Source organism: Curcuma longa, chromosome 9 (assembly GCF_044706935.1).
Source record: "Curcuma longa cultivar G26 ecotype Majalengka, Jawa Barat chromosome 9, ITB_CL_G26_1.1, whole genome shotgun sequence".
In the NCBI taxonomy this organism is placed as follows: Eukaryota; Viridiplantae; Streptophyta; class Magnoliopsida; order Zingiberales; family Zingiberaceae; genus Curcuma; species Curcuma longa.
The window spans coordinates 9,498,311-9,522,090 of record NC_133869.1 but is presented as its reverse complement, the minus strand read 5'-3'; the positions used below and the strand labels follow the sequence as shown (position 1 = coordinate 9,522,090).

Below are 23,780 nucleotides of genomic sequence, written 5' to 3'. Positions count from 1 at the left end.
ATGTATGTGGATGACATATTGAGGATCAACTGTGATAATAAAGTCGCAGAACTTTATGCCAAGAACAACCGCAGTTCATCGAAGTCCAAGCACATCAACATCAAGTTTATAGTGGTTAAAGAAAGAGTTCAGAGTCGTCAAGTGATGATAGAGCATATCAGGACAGATTCTATATTGGCATATCACCAAGGGCTTAGTGTCCAAGGTGTTTCATGCTCATGTTGTGGATATGAGAATTCTTCTTATAGAAGAAGAATTCATTTAGTGAGAATCTATATATATTTTATTGCTCTATATTTATTAATAAAGACAAATATTTTATTTTGATTATTGTACGTACTTAAAGTTTAAAATATTAATGGGTATTTATATGTTTGTCTGACACTCTGAAACAAAGTATCATGATTTACTACTGCAGTTTAGCATTTGGTGTTTGTAAATATGATACAGATTTCTTTTGGAATCATAAAGTTTGGATCATGATTTGCTATTCAGTTTAGCATAAAGTATTTGCAAATATGATCAGACCCTTTTTTGGGTCATTAGAACAATTTGTAAATTGATATGTACTGATCACATTTCATGTAATTTTCATACTACATATCCACATCTTGATCTATGTCATTAATGACATTGGTATTGTGATTATTGTTAGGGCTTGTTATAGGCATATATAGTAGCTATGACCTCTTTAGTCCTATACCAATGAAGTTAATGGATCAGATTATTTTTAGAGGATATTTAGTACCCATAAAGTTTGATATCAACTAAAGTTATAATCGTATATTATATACAAATCACATGTAGCCCAAGTGGAAGATTGTGGATTTAATTTCTTAAAAGTGGGCTTAATTGTAATTTGTATATGCGGATACGAACTGAACCCATTCAAGTGATCTAATTAAAGTTTATCAGGTTTTGAATTATTGGATGTAGATTAAATATGTAAAATCCGTTAGTCCGTTCCGATATTATTGGATATGGATTAAATTTGTTAAATATGTTAATCCGTTTCGGTATTATCGGATAAGGATTAAATATATAGAATAAGTCAATCTATTTCGTTATTATCTATGGGCTGATAACGGATTGGATATCTGTATAAGGGTTTGATCTCTGAAGGTTTAGGGCATCAAGTGACATCGCCTTCGTTCCCCATTGACGAAGGTTTTATGGCGCCGTCACACTAATTCCCTTGGAAGACCTTCCTTTCGCTTCCGCTTTATTTTCTTCCACAGGGATCAAGCAGTTGGCGTTGCAGGACAAGGACAATGGCTCTCCAAATAGGTTCCTTGTCTTTATTTTATATTTTTATATGTTAAACCATGTTACGTTGAAACACAATCCTTGTTTATTTGCATTTTCAAATATAGAAGTTCTTATTCGGTTTATAGAACTTATACGGTATTGGATTTGCAAATTCTTTCAATATATTAGTCATAATTTTGTTTATATAGTTTAAATAATTTGTGTAAATATTACTATTAATTTACAACTGAGAGATTGTGTATCTAACAACAATCTAGAAATGAAGAGAAAATACCCTCACTTAATAATCGCAAGGTTCATCCTAGGAGAAAATTCAAGCAAAACAATTATATTCTCTTCAACCATGAAGGCAGTCTAAGGACTTTTATGACAAACAACTATAAATGTTGTGACTGCTCTAACATGAATCTAAATTACGATCGACTATATATACTCAAAATCAATAACGTAACTTTCCTTCCATGTTGCATTTTGTATTTTGTAATTGATAAATTAAGAACTCAGCTCAGAAACAAAGATAAGGAGGAATTAGTGATGGCTCATGTGGAATTAATTGTTGATCTAGCAGACTAATATTTCAATGTGAAATAATGAGAAGTGATCATAAAGCGAGAAATTGGTCGAAGGTAGGATTTAATGAACTCTGAGCAGTCAAAGATCAACAAGCTAACTATTTGATAATTTAGATGTATTGATAATAAATAAAGTTACAGATGCTGCTGTCTGTGAAGTTTCACATGAAGTAACTGTTCTGCCAGGGAGCGGAAATTCTTAAAGAGGAGGATTAGATTGTCCATAAAGTCATCTGCACCTTCCAACGCTATCTCCTCCTTCACATTGTTAATTGACTGACCTCGACCTGTACAATCATGGCGTCTCATGTATGAATGAATCATGAGCAGAAGTCCACTTTTTTTGCTAGTCAATGTTGGCGTCTCATGTATGAACGAATGATGACCAAAAGTCCACGTTTTTTTTGCTAGTCAATGTTGGCGTCTCATGTGTCAATGAATGAATGAATGAGCGATGAGAAAGTCCATGTTTTTTTTTTTGCTAGTCAATGTCGGCGTCTCATGAATGAATAGCAATTTTCACATAAGAAGGCGACAGATCCATTGAGGAGGATGAATAGTAATTAGTTTCACTTCATTCAATGGCAAAGCTAGCCTGGATGATTTATCCGAGCTTTTTGCATTGTGGACTACGCCGACATAACACTCTGGGCTATCTTCTTCATTCTTTCAAATTTTTCTTTATTTTGCCAGTAAATCCAAACTTTTTTTCTTTTTCAACGTTGTCAAACCCCGGGCTATAGCCCGAGTAGCTAACAAGTTAGCTCCGCTAGTGACTTCACTCATTGTGTGCTCATCATGATTAATATGAAATAGATATGAGAATAAAAAACACAAGCACATGAGTCAATTTTATATGGTTTGAAATCTTTAATTTCTACTCTCTTTGATTTACCATCCTAAAGATAGATCTATTATTTTTCCTATACCTATTTCGTGGAGAAACCTCGAATAAATCATCTACTCTTACAAACAAATACAAGTAAAATATAATAGAGAAAATAAGATGCAAAGTAAATAATAATTTACATATATTTTTTATTTTGCTCACTTTGTAATGGCCCTAGAAAGTTTCTCACTGGCCGACTAATCCTGGGGTGATCGATTCTGTCCTTCAAAAATTTTTCACTGGCCGCCAGAGTAAATCAGGAAGCACTGCAACAAATAGGGTAACTAAGATTTTCGACTAGAGGAGGTGAATCCAAACAAAATTTTTTAAAAGCACCAAACTTTATATTTTACTTCACAACTACACACAATAATTTTTAAAAATTATATTTCACAATTATAATATATCAACACTCTCAAAATCGAATTATCCAACTATAAAAACTCAAAAATATTTAAAAATATAAGTTAACATTTTTAAAAATTTCAAACATTAGTGTAGTGTTGGTAGATTTTGTCTATCCAAAAACTTAATTTCTTTAAGAAGTTGAAATAGAACTTAAATTCAAAAATTTCGATCATAGTCTTTGATTTTAATTGAGATAATGATTCATCGATCCCCATAGTTATTTTCTTCAACACCGAACACAATACTCAATTAATTAATCAAAGCAAAATTTTCAACCCTAAATACCTAAAAATTGAATCAATGATCGAAAAGTGAGTTGAAATTTTACTTTCACTCACCGCGCACCACAGTTTTCAAAATCACACTATAGATACTGAAATCAAGCTCTAAACTTCCTTAAACCAAGATTTCTGACCACAAGAATCCATAGTGACGATATAATGTGTTGCACAGCTCCGGTGAGAGAAGAGGGTCGATGGGCTTATTCCAAGTCGCGATATTTATTCGCAAAAGTGGTATCAGTGGATAACTTAGACCGAGAGCTTTTCAAATATATGATCAATTTTAATTTTTCGATGACGAACTATGGTGAATCGATTGATCAAAGTGATAGTGAAGGTTTGAGATTATTCTTACATATTTTGATTCTAAAGAATCTATATGAAACTCTTATCTAAAAGAACTCTTGTTTAATTCAGTGGAAATTCAATAATGACAATAGATGTCGTGTATATATTGATTTATGATATGATAATAATTTTTATGCTTAGATAATTTATCTTAATTCTTCATGCGTGTAGCACATGTCGGCAGGAAAAAGCATTAATGTCAATAGATGAATGCCAATTTCCACCTTTCAGGGAGCACGACGACTGATTCTTTTCTCGCAATAATGGCCGATCGAGGGAAATATATAGACTCTTCTTCATTCTTCAACATAGATAATTGCCATTCTCATTGGCCTACTGCAAACATAACAATCCACCAAAGAGTATGGCAACGGCCTGGAGAAGCACACTCCGTTTCCGTGAGCCATGGCCACTGCACCACCCCCACCGCTGCTACCATCTTCCTCTTGTCAGGCTCTGCTGCCTCATCATCCTCGCCTTCCTTCTTGTAGAGGTAGAAGCGAGAGTGAGCAGCAAGGGGTGCTTGGAGAGGGAGAGGGATGCTCTCTTGCTTCTCAAAGCCGCCATCAAAGATCCTTCCGCACGCTTGTCTTCTTGGCGTGCCCAAGTAGATTGCTGCGCTTGGACTGGCGTGGTCTGCCACAACAGAACGGGCAGCGTACGAGTGGCCGAGCTCAACCTTCAAAATCCAAATATCAGCCAATACAATTGGACGGAGTACACTTTGAGGGGTGAGCTGCTGCATCCTTCATTATTGTCTTTATCTCACTTGCAAAGCTTAAATCTCAGTTTCAATGACTTTGAGGAACCCAAATGCCAGCACTCATTGGTTCTCTTCACAAACTGAGGTATCTTGATCTTTCCCCCTCAACTTCAAACCTTCGTTATCTGGACCATTCCCCCTCATACTTAACAAACCTTCGTTATCTTGATGTTCCCCCTCATATTGGAAACTTAACAAACCTTCGTTATCTTGATCTTTCTTGGTCCGACTTGTCTGGAACCATTCCCCCTCATATTGGAAACTTAACTAATCTTCTTCATCTTGATCTCAGCGGAAATTCTAATCTTTATTTTGCTAAAGTTGATCACAGCCTAGACTGGCTTTCTGGCCTTTCTTCTTTGATTTATTTAGATATGTCCTATTTGAATCTCAGCGATGCTTCCCATAATTTGCTATCAGCGGTCAACATGTTACCTTCCCTACAACAATTACATCTATATGACTGTAGTATTAATAATTTCCCTCTTTCTGTCAATTTCCCTCTCAATAACCTCACTTCTCTCACAACTCTCGATCTTAGTGACAATAACTTCAACTCTTCTTTTCCTAACTGGTTGTGTAATCTCACAAGCCTGTCGTCTCTTCAACTTTATGGCTCTAGAATTCAAGGGACACTGCCTATTGAAATTGGCAACTTAATTAGCCTCACTCATCTTGATCTTGGTTGGAATTTGCTCTCTGGTCCCCTACCTGATACGTTATGGAAATTGAAGCATCTATCATACCTCGACCTGAGCTCTAGTTTACTTGGAAATTCTTTACCAATGGGGATTATGAACCTATCAAGCTTATCAACACTGTACCTTGATAATTGTTCACTAATTGGTTCAATACCCAGTGAATTAGGAAATTTAACAACTCTAAATAGTATTTCTCTTGGATCTAATTCACTCTCTGGACCAATACCACATGAGATTGGGAAACTAGTCGACTTAGAGTCTCTTGACCTGTCTGTTAATTCCTTTGAGGGTGATATTACTGAGATCCACCTTTCCAACCTAACCAAACTAAAGAACTTGCTCTTGTCTGATAACCACTTCCTTACCATAGCAATAGACCACAATTGGACCCCTCTTTTTCAATTAGAGTACATTAGCCTTGGTTCCTGTAAGTTAGGTCCTAGATTTCCTACATGGCTTCGTTCACAAAAATCCATCATGGCTATTGATTTGCACAATACAAGTATAGAGGGCAACTTACCTGAATGGTTTTGGAACTCTCTTTCCATCATTTATTGTTTAGATCTCTCCCATAATAAAATTAGTGGTACTTTGCCAGTATCCCTAGAGAGTTTGACCGAATTATCTTGTTTAAATTTTGGTTCGAATCTACTAGAAGGTCCAATTCCTCATTTGCCACCCAACTTATATTGGCTAGATCTATCTGATAATGCATTTTCTGGGTCGTTACCACCAACGCTATTCACACCACAATTACAATTTTTAATTCTGTCACATAATCATATTAATGGAAGCATACCATCTAATATCTGTAATTTTCTTACACTTCAACACCTCAACTTATCAAACAACCAAATATTTGGAGAAATTCCCCAGTGTTGGCAGGAGGGTTCATCTCTTGAATATATTAATTTGGGAAACAATATGCTCTTTGGAGAAATTCCAAGCTCTCTTGGCAACTTGACGAATCTTGAGTTCTTGCACTTGAATAATAATAAGCTAAAAGGGCAGCTCCCAGCATCACTTCAAAATTGCACTCGGCTACATGTTGTTGATCTTGGTGGCAATAAATTCTCTGGAAATATACCTTTGTGGATTGGGCAAAGTTGGCAACACTTGCGTATTCTTATATTGCGCTCAAATATGTTTAATGGCAATATTGACCCACAACTTGGGTATTTGAGGGATCTACAAATTATTGACTTTGCAAATAACAAATTATCAGGGTCAATACCACATTCCTTTGGAAATTTCACCACAATGATTTCGACATTAGTACAATCACTTCCTTCCCTTGAGACATCAATAGATAAGATTAGGAATACGGCCGGCCATAGTTATGGCGGAAGTGAAAGCATTACTTTAGTCACAAAAGGAGAGCAGCTTACCTTTTCATCTATTCTTTATCTTGTGAAGAGTATAGACCTTTCAAACAATGAATTGACAGATGAGATTCCTGAAGAATTAGGATATCTTGTTGGACTCTACAGTTTGAATTTATCAAGAAACTACTTCAAAGGCAAGATCCCAGATAGCATTGGCAGAATGAGTTCATTGGAAACTCTGGATTTGTCCTTCAATAATTTATCAGGGGCTATTCCTCAAGGTTTGTCACAACTAAATGCTTTGAGCCATTTGAATTTGTCTCATAACAACCTATCTGGAAACATTCCCTCTGGAAATCAACTTCAAACATTGGATGATGCATCCATTTATATTGGTAATCCTTATCTCTGTGGAGACTTAGTAAACAAGAGTTGCTTTCATGGGAACAACACCAATGCGACAAGCGAGGAGCATGCAATGTTATCGTCAATGTTATCAATCTATCTGAGTAGCGCACTTGGATATTTGGTTGGATTGTGGAGTGTGTTTGTCGTTCTACTGTTCAAGAAAAAATGGAGGTACTCTTACTTTAAGAAGGTCGATGAAATTTATGATAAAGTTTATGTGACAATCAAGATAAGATTGAATAGAACAGTGAATGGTTAGTTTTTTTTAGAAAAAAATAAAGTCAGTGATGAATGTAACAATAAGTAGTTTTCATATTAGAATTGTGAGCTTTCATTGTAAGCATGGTACTTTTAGGAATCGTATGTTTGTAATAGTTTGCAACTGAAATAAGATTATGATTGTGCTTTTAGTGTAATCTATAACACAAAGAATGCACTTATTTTGTTTTCATTTTATGAAAATTATTATAATCTTATGCACAATACGGTAATGTGAATTCCTAATAGTAGATGAAAATGAGATTGAAAATTAGAGATGCAAGTGTTGAATCATTTGTTGTAGGTGGGGTTAAGATTATGATGGTTTACTTGCACATTGTGTCAATCTCTTCACAGTAGTTAATAGATTTATTGATTATTATTTCAACTTAACAAACTTTAAATTGATAAATTTTAAAATTAAAATAAAATTTTCCACTCGATAGTTACAACTAAAAGAAGTAAGTTTTATGAATATTTTAAAAGTTTTTAAAACTTATGAAAATCTTAAAAGGAAAGTGACTAAATTAATAGAGTTAGAGTAAAAAAATAATTTTATAAAAAAATATATGTGAAATATAATTTATCAAATTTTAGAAGTTGAAATGATCAATTGAAAAATTATAAGAGTAAAATAAAACTTTATTCTTAATAAAAATAAAATAAGAAAATGAATTTATAAGGTTTTTTAATAACTTGCTTGTTATAAATAATGAGCAAATTAAAGTTAGAAAATGTACAAAGGAAAAATATGTAGTTAGAAAATTTTGAAAATAAAAAAAATTATTATGACAAATTTAAAATTAAAAAATCAGGGGAAAAATAAAAAAAAATAAAAGTTTTTACGGTGAAAGGAGGTAAAGTGAGAGATTAGAAAATAATGGATAAAATAATACTTTAGCCATCAAATTTAAAATAAAAATATTAAAAGTAAGCTATAAGATGAAGTAGAATTTTTAAGGGCAATAATTAATATTAGCAAACATGTAGCATAACAATGAAAAAAATTAATTAGATCAATTGAAAAACTTTAAAGGTGAAGTGGAATGTTTTAAGGTAAAATAAAAATTATAAAATATTTAAGGTAAATCACATTTTTATTAAAGATATGAATGCAACAAAATTAATCCAAAATGTAAATCGTAAAATATAAATATAGCGGTCAGAACTAATCCCAATTAAGAGCATAAATTACAATTATAAAATATTGAGTTGCAAATTATAATGCTATCTCAATTAATTTTAAATGAGGTTGCTTTTTAAAAAGTAGTTTTTAATATTTCATAATTAAAAATAATCATGTACCATATGTACCATATCTACAATGAGCTTATCAAGAGTAAAATTGTGAATGAATGACTATATTAGATGATTTGCTTGTAGTCACTGTCAAATTTATTGTTGATAGATTTATTATTTTTTTCTTAACTTAACAAGCTTAAAATTTATAAATTTTAAAAGTGTAATAAATATTTTGCTTTGCTTGTAGTTTGTGTCAAATTTATTGTTGATAGATTTATTATTTTTTCTTAACTTAACAAACTTAAAATTCATAAATTTTTTAGAAGTATAATAAATAATTTGCTCTAAAAAGGTTTATTGCTTTAAAAGTTTGTGAGAATCTTAAAATCGACAGTGGCCGGACGACGATGCGACAGCGACTAGAGCAGAGCTGGATCGGATAGGAGCGCACAGGAACGTACGAGAATGGACCGCAGGATAACAAAACTATATATATATATATATATATATATATATATATATATATATATATATTATTGTATATTAGATAGATTACACCTCCAAATCCATCAAAAATAAAATATATATATATAATAAAAGTTTTAAATTTGATTGCAGATTTAGTAAGTTAAATCGAATCCATTAAAATTTTTACTTTTATTTTAAATTTTAAAAAAAAAAAAATCTCAATCCATAAGCTAACTCAAGCTCACCACGGGCCCACCTACATGAGTCATGGACTCAAGCGGGTCAATCCACATTGATCTACTTTAAAATAAATTAATAAAATATTAACTTAATTTATTTAAATTATTTGACAAACGAATCGGGTCTAATATATATATTGGGCACTCAACTTCCATGATCTTAGTAGCTACATGAGCTACTGCTGTTTGAATATGGAGGCAGATAGATTATAGTTGAGCGAATTTTTACAATAATCACTATTCAATTTGCTGTCAAACTGTTACTTTGAGGCTTTGCAAATACAACCTACATTTGCAATTGCTTAGTCCAATCTTGCTGGGTTATATCATATATGGATACAACCTACATTATGAATATTAAAGACACAGTGTTTTAGATAATACAAAAGACACAGTGTTTTAGATTCATATATTTATTGAGAAATGTAATTTCTCTTTTGAAGATTAAGGTTATTCAGTTTACTCGGGGAAAAGAATAACAAGTCATCAAATAACAACAAAAGTGTTGTGTGAGAGAGGATTACTCTATAGAGCATGAAAAATGGCACTTACTGTTTGAAGGAATGAGAAAAACCATCATTCATAATCAGAGAGAAATTTGATTAGTTAGGCACAACACAAATCTATATGCCAATCTAGATCACTTAAAGATTGTTCAATGCTTCCAAAGCAAGAAATATATCACTACAGAAGAGATTATCTCGAGAGAAAAAAGTAAAAGGTTCAAGACAATGCCAACCGAGGTTGAAGATGTCATAGATCGAATTTCAAAAGGAAAGAAAAAGAATATGCTTTCTGTAATTTGATGTCTGAATTCATCTTGTATGATTCATATTTATATCAAGAGAAATTGATTTCGAATCCAAGTGTAGCAACAACCTAAAGTTTAGGAAATAAATTATAAAGCCTTCACATTCATGGTTGAATTAAACATCCAATTAGTGATTGCTAAATTGCATACAAGTACTATCTAACTTGGCATCATATAATATGACTACCATTTGTAACAAGCAAAACTAGCTTACCAACTAAGGTTTTACTTTTCTTTTCTTTCTTTTGTGATGATATTCCTTAAGTTTGAAATAGTTCTGATGCCAACATAGTTTAGAAAGTTGAATATATGCTGGCCTGATGCTACAACAGTAATGTATACATTGAACCCTTAGTTAGATGCAGTAATCTAGAAGCCTACAATATTTAAACCCCAAGTACTTCAGTAAGCAATTTCACTTGCAAGCAAACCTACATCTACGAAACATCAAGCTAAGCCATTAAATACCTTTTTATATCTAACAATAACATCTGCAAAATTTCAAGAATAAGTTCTGGTTGCTACAATAAATTGTTAACACCTCCACATAAATATAACATGCCAATCATCTATGAAAAATGTGCCTTTGCATCAAGCAAAAGCTACATAACAAGGCACAATATTCAGACTGGTTTTCTTGTACAACATATTAAGAAATGTTCAAATTTCTCATCACTACCTGAGGAAAGAGGGGAAAACCTTTGTTTGCTAGTTGCTAAACAACAGAAATTTAGTTATACTATATATCTCAACGCCACATCTTAGCTATGTATGCACATAGAACTGCTGCATTTGAGAACTTTAAGCTACAGGCAACACTTCAAAATCATACCTGAGCTGTGACTCGTCGGAGATGACCCCAATTCCAGCCGCTGCAGCTGCCCTCCTCCCTTTCCAGTTCTCGTACTCGGGATCGTCGGTTGGAAGCTCGAACCGGCAGAGGGGGCACGAATTTCGAATCGCCAGCCATGGCAGGATGCATTCGTTGTGATAAAGATGCGAGCAGGGAAGCCGCTTAACGCTTTCGTCCACCAAGATCCCATCTTTGCACACTGCGCATACTGCGTCGGCCTTGGCAACCTCCTCCTCCGTGAGGAGCACCGACGGGAGGCTCTCCACCACTGATTTAGCTGCTGGTGGGCTAACCTTGATGGCACTATCGTCGGCGAATTGCCCTATCAGGACTTCGTAAACCTCGGAATCAGAGGCGTCGCCCAAGCTCTCTTCTTCGTCGACGAAGTACGCCTCCGCGTCTTCGGGATCCACCATGTTGCGCCCTAAGCTGTTGACGGACATGAGCACCTCCCAACCGACGTCTCGAGACCCGTCCTCGTCGTGGTCGAGATCTCGAATCACTTCAGATCTCTCCTCGTCGCCGATAACCGTGACACTGATCACGTCCCTTTCTTCGATGCGAGCGTCTACCTCCTCCCACTCGAACTCCTCACTGGGGTCTCTCCTGCTCCCTTCGATTTGAAAGCAATCCCAGGGAAGCTGAACGCCCAGATCCAGATCAGCGGAAGCGGCGACCGGATCCTGTTCTTCCCCTTCGTTAACAGAAGCTACGACCTGATGGTGGACAGAGTCAGAATCCGACTCAAACCCGGTCACGCGAGGGCTTTGCGAATCGGTCAGATGAGCCCGGGAGAAGTCGATCGACGCGGACGGGGAGCTCAAACTCCTGCCGACGAAAAATTCGTCGGCCGCCCAGTCGTATTCGCGGTCCAGGAACTCCCCATCTTCCTCCCTCTCGAAATCCAACCCGAGACTCGAGGAGAAGCGGCCGGAGGCGGTCTCCTCCACGGACGCCTCGGAGACGCTAAATTCAGAAAGATCCGGGTTCATGGTGAAGGAGGAGCCAGCGCCGGAGGCGCAAGGTATCGGCGGAGGAGAACGAAGGAAGGGGAGGGAAGCGAGGAGGAAGACGTCGGAAGCGCTCGCCATGGACCGATGGACGATGGCCAGCCTTCCATGGAAGACCGACAGAGAGAGAGGAGGGTATATTGGCAAAAAGATCACGCGCTTGGCACGTGAGCAAGGCAAATAGGATCAGCTGATCGTTTTCGACACCTCCCAGCTCTTCTCCACCACGTGGCAACTAATCTGCCGAATCAAGTTCGAATTAAACTATCTTATCCCCACTTTCTGTATTGATGACAACAGCTAATCCAAGACATGGCATTGATTAGCTGTTTACTTTGTCACAGCTTCGTAAGCTTTCGGTCTACGTGGCATTCATGTAATGCGAAAGACACGTAGTTTGGTGTCGCCGAGTTGCCACGTGGATAAGTAGGACGGAAGGTGTTCATCGAATCACAACGGATCATGATTCAGGATAGAAGGCACTTTGTCTTGGTGGTCAAAGCACGTGATAAATCGGGTGGCCTAACCCAAAAAAAGTGGGCCATACGCTTGGCGTCCAGACGAATAGCCGAATAGGTCGATTGACCAGTGAATGCATGACACGTCAGCATGAAAATTGACATGGATGAGTCGGCCCATCTCTCCATCATGTTGGGCCGGTCACGATATGATTTGTCCCTCTCTATCAGAATTTAAATATCAAATTTGTTAAATATCTCAAGGCGTAACGTAGATGGTAGACGCATTACATATCTAATATAACAGTCAGAGGTCGAATCTCGCAAGAACTCACTATCTATCGTTCACCTCACCCTGCGCGATGGAGACTAGTTTCAGAGACTGCCTTTGCTCTTCCCCTGGCAAAGCCATGTTGTTAGTCTTCATGGCATTCTTCTGTAACTCCGACACTGCTGCTGCGCCTGCAATGTTCATCTTCGGGGGCTCCCTCGTCGACAACGGCAACAATAACTTCATTCCGTCCATTGCCAAGGCGAACTACTTCCCCTACGGCATCGACCTTGGAGCGCCAACCGGCCGCTTCTGCAATGGCCTCACCATGATCGACCTTGCGGGTAATTCACTCGCATTGCTGCTAGTTTTGGTTGGCCCTGTTTCATTCATCAAGTTTGAACTTTTGAAGCGCGACGCTTGGGGATGAAATTTCCACCGGCGTACCTAAGTCTTTCGGCAAAGAGCTCCAAGATGCTGAGAGGAATCAACTATGCCTCCTCGTCCTGAAATTCAAATTGAACAAATGTAGACAAGCATATCTTCGAAATTCAACTATAAACTAATGTTGTGATCTCGCAGGGAAGTAGGATTCCATTCGACAAGCAGATCAAATTATTTGCCGAGACAGTGAGCGAGCAATTACCGATCATGATTCCGGGCGCAGAGGTGCTGTTTGAGTTCCTTTCGAGCTCACTTTTCATCATCAATGTCGGCAGCAACGACTACATCAACAATTATCCTCTTCCTGAACTCTACCCCTCCAGTAGCACTTGCTCCGGAAAGCACTTTGCCAAGCTGCTCATCCACCAAGAACAAGTAGTTTCAAGCTGGTAATCTAGTTTAATTAGTTCTAGATACAAACTGCACCATTACTTGCTAAGAACAACTAGCATTGAATATCAGTAATCGATATCGAATCTTGAAATGTATTAGTTTCTATATTACATTGATTGCTGAGGAGAAAGGAGTACCTTTAAATAGCAAAATCCATAACTCCAGTGAAGCAGATGTCAGAGCAACAAGTTATTTTTGCATCTGGTATTATGAGAATAAAACAGAATTCAAATTTAAAGCCATACTGTTCTAGGATTTGGATCTTAGTTCTTAAGAAGTCAAGCTCATCGATACAAGTAAGCAACCCTTCCAAGTGCAGCTTTAACATCATATGGCCATTGTCAGAGTTGGACCTGAGTCCTAGCCGACTTTGGAAGTACCTCCTGCAAAACATGAATTTTTGGAGGTTTAGCTAAACAACATCATAGAAATTCCATCGAGGACCATGTAGTTCGTGCATTTGTCGACTTAAGCAATATGACACATAATCAACCAGGTTTTCAAAAAGAAAATAAGAAAAGCAACATATGTATCAGCAGTGCTCAATAATTGTTTCAATTAAAGGTTTTTGTGAGGTCACAAGGATCCTAAAACTTCAAGTTGCCAAGAAAAGAACAAGTTTGTGATGGTCAATATCCTCATGGTCAATCTGGATTAAGCTTGATCTGTGTACAAAATTGTAAATCAGAAGATTCACAACTACATAATGGCAAACAACAGAAGAATAATAAGAGCCGAGGTATTAAAGATTACTAATTTAACAAACTGAACAGGTCATTCAGGACAGTTCAAAAAGCCTAGCTATTAACAACCAATTTATGGACTTACAATCTTCTGGTTCCCCTCAGACCATCTACTCCATAGGAGCCAGGAAGATATTGCTTGCTGGGCTCGGACCGCTTGGTTGTACACCGAGTCAGCTTTCAATGAGCTACATCACAAGTGGGTGTGTCAACCATGTCAATGAACTGGTGATACAATTCAATCAGTTTCTCATACCTGCAATGGTCAGGCTGAACTCCACTCTGCCAGGTTCCTTCTTTGTGCATCAAAACAACTATGACACCTTCTTCAACATGATTCAAACACCTTCAAAATATGGTAAGTGAATGTAGATACCAAAATACAACCAAGCATTGGCTCAACTAACTCTGATATTTGAGGATTGCCCTCAGGGTTCTCAGTTAGCAAACAAGCTTGCTGTGGGAATGGAAGGTCTGGAGGGCAACTGACCTGCCTGCCCTTGCAAAACACTTGTTCTGCGAGAGACCGGTATATCTTCTGGGATTCCTTCCATCCAACACAAGCAGCAAATGCTATTATTGCCAGAAAATGCTTGCCTTTGACTGATGGTGAATGCTTCCCAATCAGTGGCAATCAGCTCGCAGAGTTGTAATAGTAAAAGATTAGGCAGTGTGTTTGCTGAAATTCTTGTTCACTTTCAATGCTGTCATGGTAGATTTCCAGTCTATTGAATTACTAATTTACTTTAGAATCTATGGCAATCGAAGTTTTAGAACTCCAAATGGTTGGTCTGTTGCAGATTTTGTTCATGCAGACAGAAAACCATTTCAGCTGAAGCTGAGCAATTCATGGAGATTAAGATATATGCTTTGAATATCATTGTATGATTACTTAAACATTGTATTCAAACAAACTTGTTAACAGGAGAAAAATGAAAGTATTTGGAGTCTGCAATCATACCCAATTGAAATTGGAATAACAGATGAAAAATAACTTCCATTTCCACATATCAAAAGTTCAGTATATTTTATTTACAATGTTAATATCTGGGGGAAAAAACAGATACTGCATCAAACTGTTTAAACTTCTTTAATCTTGTATCAATACAAGTTAGCCTACCATGAAAGAATATAGTTTAATTATCTCATTGTCCTGGTTTAATGTACAACATATCTACTTTTCTAAAAATCAACAACGTGCATCATCTCCATGGATTTAGAAACTGTGCAGAAAAATCTTAACAACAAAATGAAAGCTGTAAGCAAACAGATTTAATATCACTGACAAGCTAGAGCTTCTGAACTCACCAAAATAAACTGAAAACCAACTGCTAGTTTTGAGGGTCATATCTACCCTAGATCTAATGACAGATTCTAAGAAAAACAGGTTCCAGTGTTTTGGATGCCTTTTCAACAAAAACTGAGATATATACCACATCAAGCAAATATGAAACTTTATTAGACATTAACTGGACATATGATCTTGGTCAGACCTAAGGAAATACATTACTTTAGGTCCTTATAGTACAAGCCACAATACAACACACAACTCAACGTATAGGTTGAGTTATTTTATCACTGATAGGTACAATTTTACACCACCACAACTTGATTCATCATCAGAACAAGTTTTCCTCCCTACATATATCAAGCAGCATCACCGAACTTACGTGAAAGAAAAGATCTCAAATGTCTGATGCTTTGCTCTTATTAAAGAGAGCATATGCATCACTGTATATAGCAATGACGTTGGACAAAACTGCAAGGATAATCATGAAGACAGCTACAATCTTGTCCCATTTTGTTGCAATGCCATGAGAGTCCCTGAAACAGGAAAAACAATGGCAACAAACTAGGAATTAAAGATCACAGAACATTACAGACAGCAATAATGTATTGTAAATAAGGGAGATTAAAGCACACTATGCATTATTTAAAAGACAGTTTGTATCATATAGGCAAAACAATACTTTGAGGTCACATATTATCATGTATATCTAGATCCACATGCATATACAATGTTTCGAATTCAATAAATATCTTTTGCATGAATAAGTAGACATTATATAACTCTTTCTCTCTAAGCAAATAATCCAAAACTTGCTTATTACATATGAGGTTAAACTTGCCAATGATTTTTCTACATGTGAGGATTAATGCAATACAACTGCAGGTAATGTGAACTACGATACAACTTTTAATGGCCTTCCAGTAGGTTACTTAACTGAAGCCCGATAAAGCTGAATATTCAAGAAACAATAAACATATGGAGCATAAAGGTCCTGCATCCAAAGACATGTTACCACAATGAATTGCTAAGACGCACCTCAGGGTAATGGCAGCAGGAAAAATGAATCCAATGCAAACAGCAGCAGTTGCACCAGTGAATTGGAATGCATCCCATATACTGGGAATAAAGTTAGCCGCCAAGAAAATAATTGACAGAAGCACCAATGTAATTGAAGCAAACCTCCGATTATCAGAATACAAAGGATTGGCTGATGGAAATAGTAGGCCATCTACATTGAGCCGGAGAGCAATGAAGATCATGGGGAACACAAGCATGAGGTGCACAGCGTAGCTAACTCTGACTGCATCACTGAGGATAGAGCTATATGGGATATTGAGATTGGTGTCAAAATTGGCAAGCACATCATCCAGTGTGGATTCACCAAACAGGAGAAAACTGAAGAAGCTTGTGGCTATGTAGACTGAGGAACAAAGAGCTAGTGATGTCTTTACAACTGGCTTTATCAGGGAAGAATCCTCCAGTTCATTCTCAATAGGGTGAACTGCAAACACCAAGTCAACAGAAAAGAACCTCTCAGGTTATATGAACATTTTTGACGAGTAAAAGGGACTCATAACATGAATCAACAGTTTGTCCTGATAATAAATGGTAGAATACAAAAGAAAAAAAAAATGAAGAGTTGATTAACATATGGTAGCTTCACCTAGCATGGACATTAAGAATTATGCAAATAATTATAGATGAATTTCAGTTACAATACCATTATAATGGCAGATATATGCAGTCACAAGAACTGGGACCACTGTAAAAAAGTTCCAGACAGAAGCCAAATCTGGGATGTCCGGAAACAACTTGGGCATTGCAATGCTTCCAGCTAGCAATTTGACAATAGCAATACCTGCTGTGATTACAACAAAAACAACTGCAAGTCCAACTGATAAGGCAGATGTGTACCTCAGTGAATCTGCCAAAAGAGAGATAATACAGTATCAGTCTGGTCAAACACAAATTACTAAAGAAAATGACAGTTCAACTTCTCTGAAAAAATGTTTTAAATGGGACAAATATTATAGCCACTAACCTACACGCTTGAAGCAAGCCAATGGAGCAAACACTGCCAGCATAGAAACCAGAAGAATGAAAAATCGACCAGTCCACCAGTGTTGTCCAAACCATCCTTCCAAAACACCAAAATGATGGTCACCACTAGACGATGTTCCAGAAAGCACATCACCTTGTACCAACAAAAATATAACATTAAATCTTAGAACACAAACATATGAAGCATAATCAGGTAGATAGAGGGAAAAAATGTATCAAAAGCCACTTAAGAAAATTATTTCAAAGTAGATAGTTTTTAATGTGTATTCAGCAAATAAACAGGTACCCAGAAATTGTAACAAATGGTTTATATACACGGAGGAAGAGAATAGAATTAAAAAAAGGAAAGGCTTGGTGATAGTAATTTCAGACAAAAATTGGAAATGAGATACTCATATTGTATTTAGGGATAACAAATCAATATCTGGTTTCTCCTTAGCGTCTTGGTAAGTCTCATTAGCAAGGAATGTTGTACTTGTAAAGTTTCATTCTGGCTTCTTAATCAAGTCTACAAAATGAGAATCCGATTTCTTCCTTTCCCTTTTCCCAAGGTGCCTTGGAAGGAAAAATATTATAACTTGTAAAAAATTCTATTCTGACAAAAATGTTCTAACAAAAAAATTAGCAAAGAAAGATGTGAAATTGTGAACAAAACTATTCCATCTCTTTTTATCAGTGAATGATTTGTCTAACTTCCACAAGATAGTATATGGTAAATTTCTAACCAGGCAACCACTAGAGTAGCATCAAAAGTGAAAAAAAAAAAAAAACTGTAGAATTCAACTAAGTGTAACTTCTCTAAGAGCTTAGCAATTAAAGCAGGCAATTTGGTATTGTAATTAAGCTACAACCTACTAAATATAGGTCTCAAAAAAATATTAAGAAAATCTTTATTTTGCAGAACATACCAATAATAATCATGTAAACAATCAGCACCCCAACATTATTCACAATGACACATAACTGAATTAGAATCTTGCCAATCCTTCCAAATGAATCGCCCATAAGTCCTCCGTAAGAAACTGTTTTCCCAGCACGGCTAAACCTTACCAACATGTCGATTGATATCTCAGTCAAGAAAGCAAAAAATATGATGAGGAGAATTCCTGGAACCAGTCCGAGGACCTTCATGGTGGCAGGAAGGGACATAATTCCAGCTCCGACAATAGTAGTGGAAAGATTGAAGACAGCACCAGCAAACGAAGCGCCATTGAACTCATCAAATTCGACAGTTTCATCCTGCTTGCTTGGAAGTAGAGGAGCCTTCTCATCAAGGATTCTTTTGCCCCTACTGCCCCCACTGTTTTCAATAGGAGAAATATCTCCGATTGTCATTTTTTACCACCCAAAATTCGACTTCCACAAGAAGGGAGAAGAATCGGACACAAAGATCTCGAAAAGAACAATTTCTAACAGTGAAACCCAGAAAATCCGAGACGCCGAGAAAAATTATGAACGCCCCAATTCACAATTCGATGTATATAATCAAACTCCCAGCTTAGCAGACCCCAAGCTAGTCTAGACAGCAAAGCTAGGAAACTAGGCAAGCTCCTCCTCCAGTAACACGGAACAAGAAGAAATCTACGAGCAGCGCAAAGATAAGATTTTTGTTGTTGTTTTACAGCACGGAGACCGCCGGAGATCGATAGATTCCCTCCGATCGTCGAAGAGAGAACGGAGAGACGCTTCCTCTCCTCTTCCCTCCGCCGGTGCGACTTGTAGAGAGAGAGAGAGAGAGAGAGAGAGAGGGGGGAGAGAGAGAGCTGATACGTTTCTAGTTTATTTGCCCTAATTCAAATAATCTAATATAAAATGGATTCGAATATCCAAAAATACCCTTACTTGTGAACTAATTTTCATAATCTAACCACACTAAGGACTTCTTTCCTGTCCCAAACCGAAGGACAAAATTGTCACTCCGTAAAAATAAATAGAGCCGACGAGCAATTTTTCTACGTTCACGTTTCGCGCACTACTCGAATGGATACCTAGAAATTAATTCGGAAGAAGAGTCCTTGAAATAGGCGGACCCACCTGGTATGTCGTTTCCACAAGAAATGATAATGAGTTCATCAATTTGTCATGTAGTCAACAATTAGACATGAGAAAAATAAGTTAATATTTTCTCTAATTATTGATGTCGAACTTGTGGATTAAATTTGCACGCGTGGCATTGATTTTTTTTATAATCCATTTCAAATAATTGAAGTTCAAGTTATTGGACACAATCGATAAAGACGATAAAGTCAAGATAATAATTTTTTTCACCATCATCAACTATAACTTTTTAATTTATTTTTTATGATCACAAAATTTTATTTTAATTTTTTTTTGTTAGTAATCATTTCTTATATTATTCTTCGTCTTAATAAATTTTCAATAATGATTGTATGTCAAATACTCTACAATACATACAAACTTCTATAGTTCCGTGGAATGAGCCACTTGGATTGAAATGTCTTATCCCAAGTGGTAAGTATGAAAACATGTATTGCCTGAGGTTTTGGGTTCGTACCATGCTTAATTTTTTGATATGGGACCATTTCGACGGTCGGGTCGATCACTATTAAAAATTTACCCAATACAATTTTGTCGAAGTGTCTTATCCCAAGTGATAAGTATGGAGACGTGTGTTGCCTGAGATTCTGAATTTGAGTCCTCTTAGCAATATGTAACTTTGACTGAGGTGTTGTTTAGACAGCAGGCTCTTATCAACATAGTGGTATCGTACCTCCAAAAAATCTCTTAGGGGGTTTTCTGATATAGGACCGTTTCAGCGATCGGGTCAGTCACTATAAAAAATTTACCCAATACAGTTTTGGCCTCTGGGGCATAGCTGAGTTGGTTACGACGGAGCAGACTTATAGAGGAGGACAAGGGTTTGAATTTCGATGAAGCCGAGCAATATCCTCCTCCGTCGTGATCAATTATAGTTTTTTGATTTACCTCCTCACAGATGCTCGTAGGACTAACCGTGTGGAGCCGCTGAGATGGCGGATTCCACCTTTTTTGCAGAAGTGGAATGAGCCACTCAGAATTAGTTGGTGTGAATTGGACATACGATGTTAATTAAAAATATATATATCATAACTCTTAAGGCATGGTGTAGTGATAAGAAATATAGCTCCCGGGGCATAATTGAGTTGATTACGATGAAGCAAAGTCACTGAAGTAGGCAAAGATCGAATCTCGACGAAGTCGAGATAATATCCTTCGTTCATCGTGACCAACTGCAACTTCTCGATTTACCTCTTTACAGATAATTGTAGGATCGATCGTATGGGACCGCTAGGATGATGGATTTCATCTTTTACTGAAGTGATAAGAAATATAATATTTTTTAAAATAATCAGGATTCAAAATTTATACGTATGTTCAAAATTAATCGATGTAAATAAGATATTTATATAAAAAATGGACTCTTAATCGTTTAAGATATCGTAAATATAAATTATAAAAGAGATGCTATTTAATAATAATAATGAATTTCCTACCCACTTCTATCACTTTATTTTTTATTGATAATCTAGTTCTCCTGTTCAGATTTCGTTAGAATTCTGATTTTCTTATTTTACTTTAAATTTTATAAGAAATTTTGCTTCCATTAGAAAGAGCAATTTCATGCTGATTTCTTGATTCTTCTTCTGTTGCCCTAAGAACACAGGGATCCTCAAAACAACTCAATTCGTACACAACACAGAACCACAGCACTTCAAATGATCTCAAAAACCTCTTAAAAAGCTAATCAATCTTCAAGTGCTTGATGGATCATTGTGTTTCAGAACCAAATCGAGTTGTCACTCTCCTAGAAATTCATTGTGTTTCAGAACCAAATTGCCTTTGAAAGAAAGCTCTGACAGAATTTCCAAGCAGAGATTGATGGATCATTCCATTCCTCATTGAGTTCTTGGCTGCTGGAAGTTGTTGCTGAAGCAAGCCATTTGCAGTAGCTGTTCTTCCCAAGCATGAGGCACCTGCAAGCAGCATTGCAAGCTAGATGAGTGCTGCAATACAGTATCGATCGAAAACAGTCGGGGAATTCAGATCGAACACTCATTGTTCTTCCGAAAGCATTTGCACCAGATCGCACCAGTCCTTGTCGAGATGGATGAACTTTAGCATGGACAAGATCAGGCGAGAAGCCAATGGCAGACTGGAGAAACCGCTGCTGAAAAAGTATCAAAATTGAGTACTAAAAACACCAATTGAAGCATTCGATTCGATTCGAGTACTTTTCGGTATCACATACATCCTTTGAGAGAAGAGCCTGATCTGTGCTTGAGTCCATCCTTGGATTCACAGCTGCAAGCTTCATTGAGAGAAACTGTTGCAAGCAAGAAGAATTTGTTGGGATACAATCAAAATTTTATATTTAAAATACATAAAAAAAAAGAAGATCTCATTGATATGAGGTCTTTTGAGTAAAGCTCAAAAATAAAACCATAAAAGTATGGGTCCAAAGTGGACAATATATATGAATTTCATCTATATTTAACAATGATATCTGAGCTCCTAGTAAGAGGTCCGTTGGGATCCGTACCAATAAGGGATCCGTTGAGACCATTAAAGGGGGCTCAAATATCACACGGTATGAAACTTTTTGAGTAAAATTCAAAAACAAAACTATGAGGGCGATTGTCAAGATACAATCAAAGTCCCACATTGAAAAAATGGATATCTCATTGGTACGAGGTCTTTTGGGTACATAAAGCCCAAAAATAAAACCATGAAGGCGATTGTTGGGATACAATCAAAGTCCCACATTGAAAATATATGAAAAAAATGGATATTTCATTAATACGAGGCCTAAGGCGTGTGCCCAAAGTGGACAATATCATATCATTATGGAGATATATATAAATTCTATCTGTTCTAACAAGTAGTATCAGAGCAGGTTTATGTGGTGTCATGTGGGACTCTCACAAAGGAATGATAGTAAGGGATCCGTTGGGACTCAGACCAATAAAGGGGGTCAGGGATTGTTAAGGGAGGGCTCCCGTTATGTAGATATATATGGATTTCATATGTATTTAACAGTGGTATCAAAGCTCCTAGTAAGAGATCTCGGAGAACTCCCGTTATGTAGATATATATGAATTTCATATGTATTTAATAGTGGTATCAGAGCTCCTAGTAAGAGATCCATTGGGGACAGATCCCTTGTTAAGGGGGGCTCAGATATCGATTGCATGAGGGCTTTGAGTAAAATTCAAAACTAAAATTATGAAAGCGTGGATCTAAAATGAATAATATCATATCATTTTGAAAATATTTGTGAATTTCTATAGGATTTAACAGAATTTAAAACAAAGAGTTAATAAATTCAGAGTCTTTTTAGTTTGGCAGCAGCATACCTCAACCTGCCTCTGCAATGACCGGACATAGTTGATGATCTCGTCGAGCATCACCGCCTTTCCGGTGACCTAAAAGCCAAAGGTTTAAGCTTCAGCAGGGGCCTTTAAAGTGTCAAGACATTGGGAGATGATGTATGTGTATCAAAGGACCTACTTTGCTGCAACCAGGAACAAGCTCTTGAAGGAACTTCATCCTCTGGCTGATCTTCTCCCTTCTCACCTGAATTAATTCAGAGCAATTTCTTTCTCAATTATCCATTCGTTTCGATCCCAAAAGGGGAGGGGGGTTGCGGAGAGCCTCACTCTTTCTGCAAGGCTGTGGCTGTTGGTCGCCTGGCCGCGCTGCGCTCGGACATGGATGTAGTCCTCCTCCTTTGGTTCTCCAGTTTCAGCAGTCATGATCGTCTTATCCTACATTGCAAGAGGTTATTTTCGCGATTCAAATTCATAAGAAGTTGGTTGTTTCCATGATTCAAATTCATGCACCTCACTGTTTCTCTTCCTTTTCTTGGCAGCAAGAGCTTGCGAACCAGAAGCGAAATGGGAGGCGTTTGGATGAGTCCTGCAGGCCGTGGCTGCACGAGGGGGCTTGTTCATGGCAGCAGGGAGGGCAGCTTCCGCCATGGGAGGGCTCCAGAGGCCTCGACTGAAGGAGTCAGCCATGGCTGGAGTAGAGGAACCAGCTCTAAAATGGTCAACAGTACTCTTCTGATCCATTTCTGCTGCTAATGGCTGAACTTATCGAACAGCAGAAGAAGAAGAAGAAGAAGACGAAGAAGATGAAGGTGGTGAAACCATGCAAAGTGGAAGATGAAGATTGAGGAAGAAGGAATCAATGGAAGAGGAACAAGGATGATGAGTAGCTTAGCTGGTGCCAGATCGTTGGAAAGGCAAAGCAATTAAATAATCAGTGACCAGTC

General features: G+C 37.0%; 5 protein-coding genes across 7 annotated transcripts; 2 read left to right on the top strand and 3 right to left on the bottom strand.

Annotated features, from left to right (window-relative positions):
- Window positions 1-4,122: 4,122 nt before the first annotated feature.
- On the top strand, window positions 4,123-7,366 carry LOC141834839 (uncharacterized). Its single transcript, XM_074722216.1, is given in 2 exon segments — window positions 4,123-4,570; window positions 4,573-7,366. Coding segments are annotated over 2 exon segments (3,090 nt in total). The 5' UTR covers window positions 4,123-4,131; the 3' UTR covers window positions 7,224-7,366.
- A 3,115-nt stretch (window positions 7,367-10,481) lies between these two features.
- LOC141835427 (uncharacterized) lies at window positions 10,482-11,947 on the bottom strand. The gene has a single exon (XM_074722882.1). It carries the CDS (start codon window positions 11,924-11,926, stop codon window positions 10,784-10,786), a length of 1,143 nt encoding a protein of 380 aa, XP_074578983.1. The 5' UTR covers window positions 11,927-11,947; the 3' UTR covers window positions 10,482-10,783.
- A 628-nt stretch (window positions 11,948-12,575) lies between these two features.
- Window positions 12,576-14,807, top strand: LOC141834518 (GDSL esterase/lipase 7-like). The gene is made up of 5 exons (XM_074721839.1): window positions 12,576-12,947; window positions 13,157-13,407; window positions 13,511-13,586; window positions 14,185-14,512; window positions 14,572-14,807. Exons 1-5 carry the CDS (start codon window positions 12,666-12,668, stop codon window positions 14,805-14,807), a joined length of 1,173 nt encoding a protein of 390 aa, XP_074577940.1. The 5' UTR covers window positions 12,576-12,665.
- A 784-nt stretch (window positions 14,808-15,591) lies between these two features.
- LOC141835426 (amino acid transporter AVT6A-like) lies at window positions 15,592-19,259 on the bottom strand. Its single transcript, XM_074722881.1, has 5 exons — window positions 18,415-19,259; window positions 17,487-17,639; window positions 17,166-17,369; window positions 16,481-16,946; window positions 15,592-15,978 (listed from the first exon to the last, which is right to left on the bottom strand). Exons 1-5 carry the CDS (start codon window positions 18,839-18,841, stop codon window positions 15,840-15,842), a joined length of 1,389 nt encoding a protein of 462 aa, XP_074578982.1. The 5' UTR covers window positions 18,842-19,259; the 3' UTR covers window positions 15,592-15,839.
- A 1,904-nt stretch (window positions 19,260-21,163) lies between these two features.
- Window positions 21,164-23,603, bottom strand: LOC141834330 (uncharacterized). 3 transcript variants are annotated; one of them, XM_074721705.1, is made up of 7 exons: window positions 23,347-23,603; window positions 23,164-23,271; window positions 23,015-23,080; window positions 22,861-22,929; window positions 21,756-21,830; window positions 21,560-21,674; window positions 21,164-21,480 (listed from the first exon to the last, which is right to left on the bottom strand). In XM_074721705.1, the coding sequence occupies exons 1-7, from the start codon at window positions 23,575-23,577 to the stop codon at window positions 21,320-21,322; spliced, it is 825 nt and encodes a 274-aa protein (XP_074577806.1). In that variant the 5' UTR covers window positions 23,578-23,603; the 3' UTR covers window positions 21,164-21,319. The 3 variants fall into 3 exon arrangements, with proteins under 3 accessions (XP_074577806.1, XP_074577807.1, XP_074577808.1); XM_074721706.1 differs by having other exon boundaries at window positions 21,560-21,671; XM_074721707.1 differs by having other exon boundaries at window positions 21,756-21,815.
- Window positions 23,604-23,780: the final 177 nt, after the last annotated feature.

Coding starts and splice junctions, on each gene's coding strand:
- LOC141835426 (XM_074722881.1), bottom strand. CDS start 18,841: ATGACAATCGGAGATATTTCTCCTATTGAAAACAGTGGGGGCAGTAGG. Junction 17,370..17,486: donor GGCTTGCTTCAAGCGTGTAG/GTTAGTGGCTAT, acceptor CTCTTTTGGCAG/ATTCACTGAGGTACACATCT. Junction 16,947..17,165: donor ATATATCTGCCATTATAATG/GTATTGTAACTG, acceptor TGGTGTTTGCAG/TTCACCCTATTGAGAATGAA.
- LOC141835427 (XM_074722882.1), bottom strand. CDS start 11,926: ATGGCGAGCGCTTCCGACGTCTTCCTCCTCGCTTCCCTCCCCTTCCTT.
- LOC141834518 (XM_074721839.1), top strand. CDS start 12,666: ATGGAGACTAGTTTCAGAGACTGCCTTTGCTCTTCCCCTGGCAAAGCC. Junction 12,948..13,156: donor TCGCATTGCTGCTAGTTTTG/GTTGGCCCTGTT, acceptor GTGATCTCGCAG/GGAAGTAGGATTCCATTCGA. Junction 14,513..14,571: donor TCAAACACCTTCAAAATATG/GTAAGTGAATGT, acceptor ACTCTGATATTT/GAGGATTGCCCTCAGGGTTC.
- LOC141834330 (XM_074721705.1), bottom strand. CDS start 23,577: ATGGATCAGAAGAGTACTGTTGACCATTTTAGAGCTGGTTCCTCTACT. Junction 22,930..23,014: donor TTGTTCCTGGTTGCAGCAAA/GTAGGTCCTTTG, acceptor TTTGGCTTTTAG/GTCACCGGAAAGGCGGTGAT. Junction 21,675..21,755: donor AGGCTCTTCTCTCAAAGGAT/GTATGTGATACC, acceptor ATACTTTTTCAG/CAGCGGTTTCTCCAGTCTGC.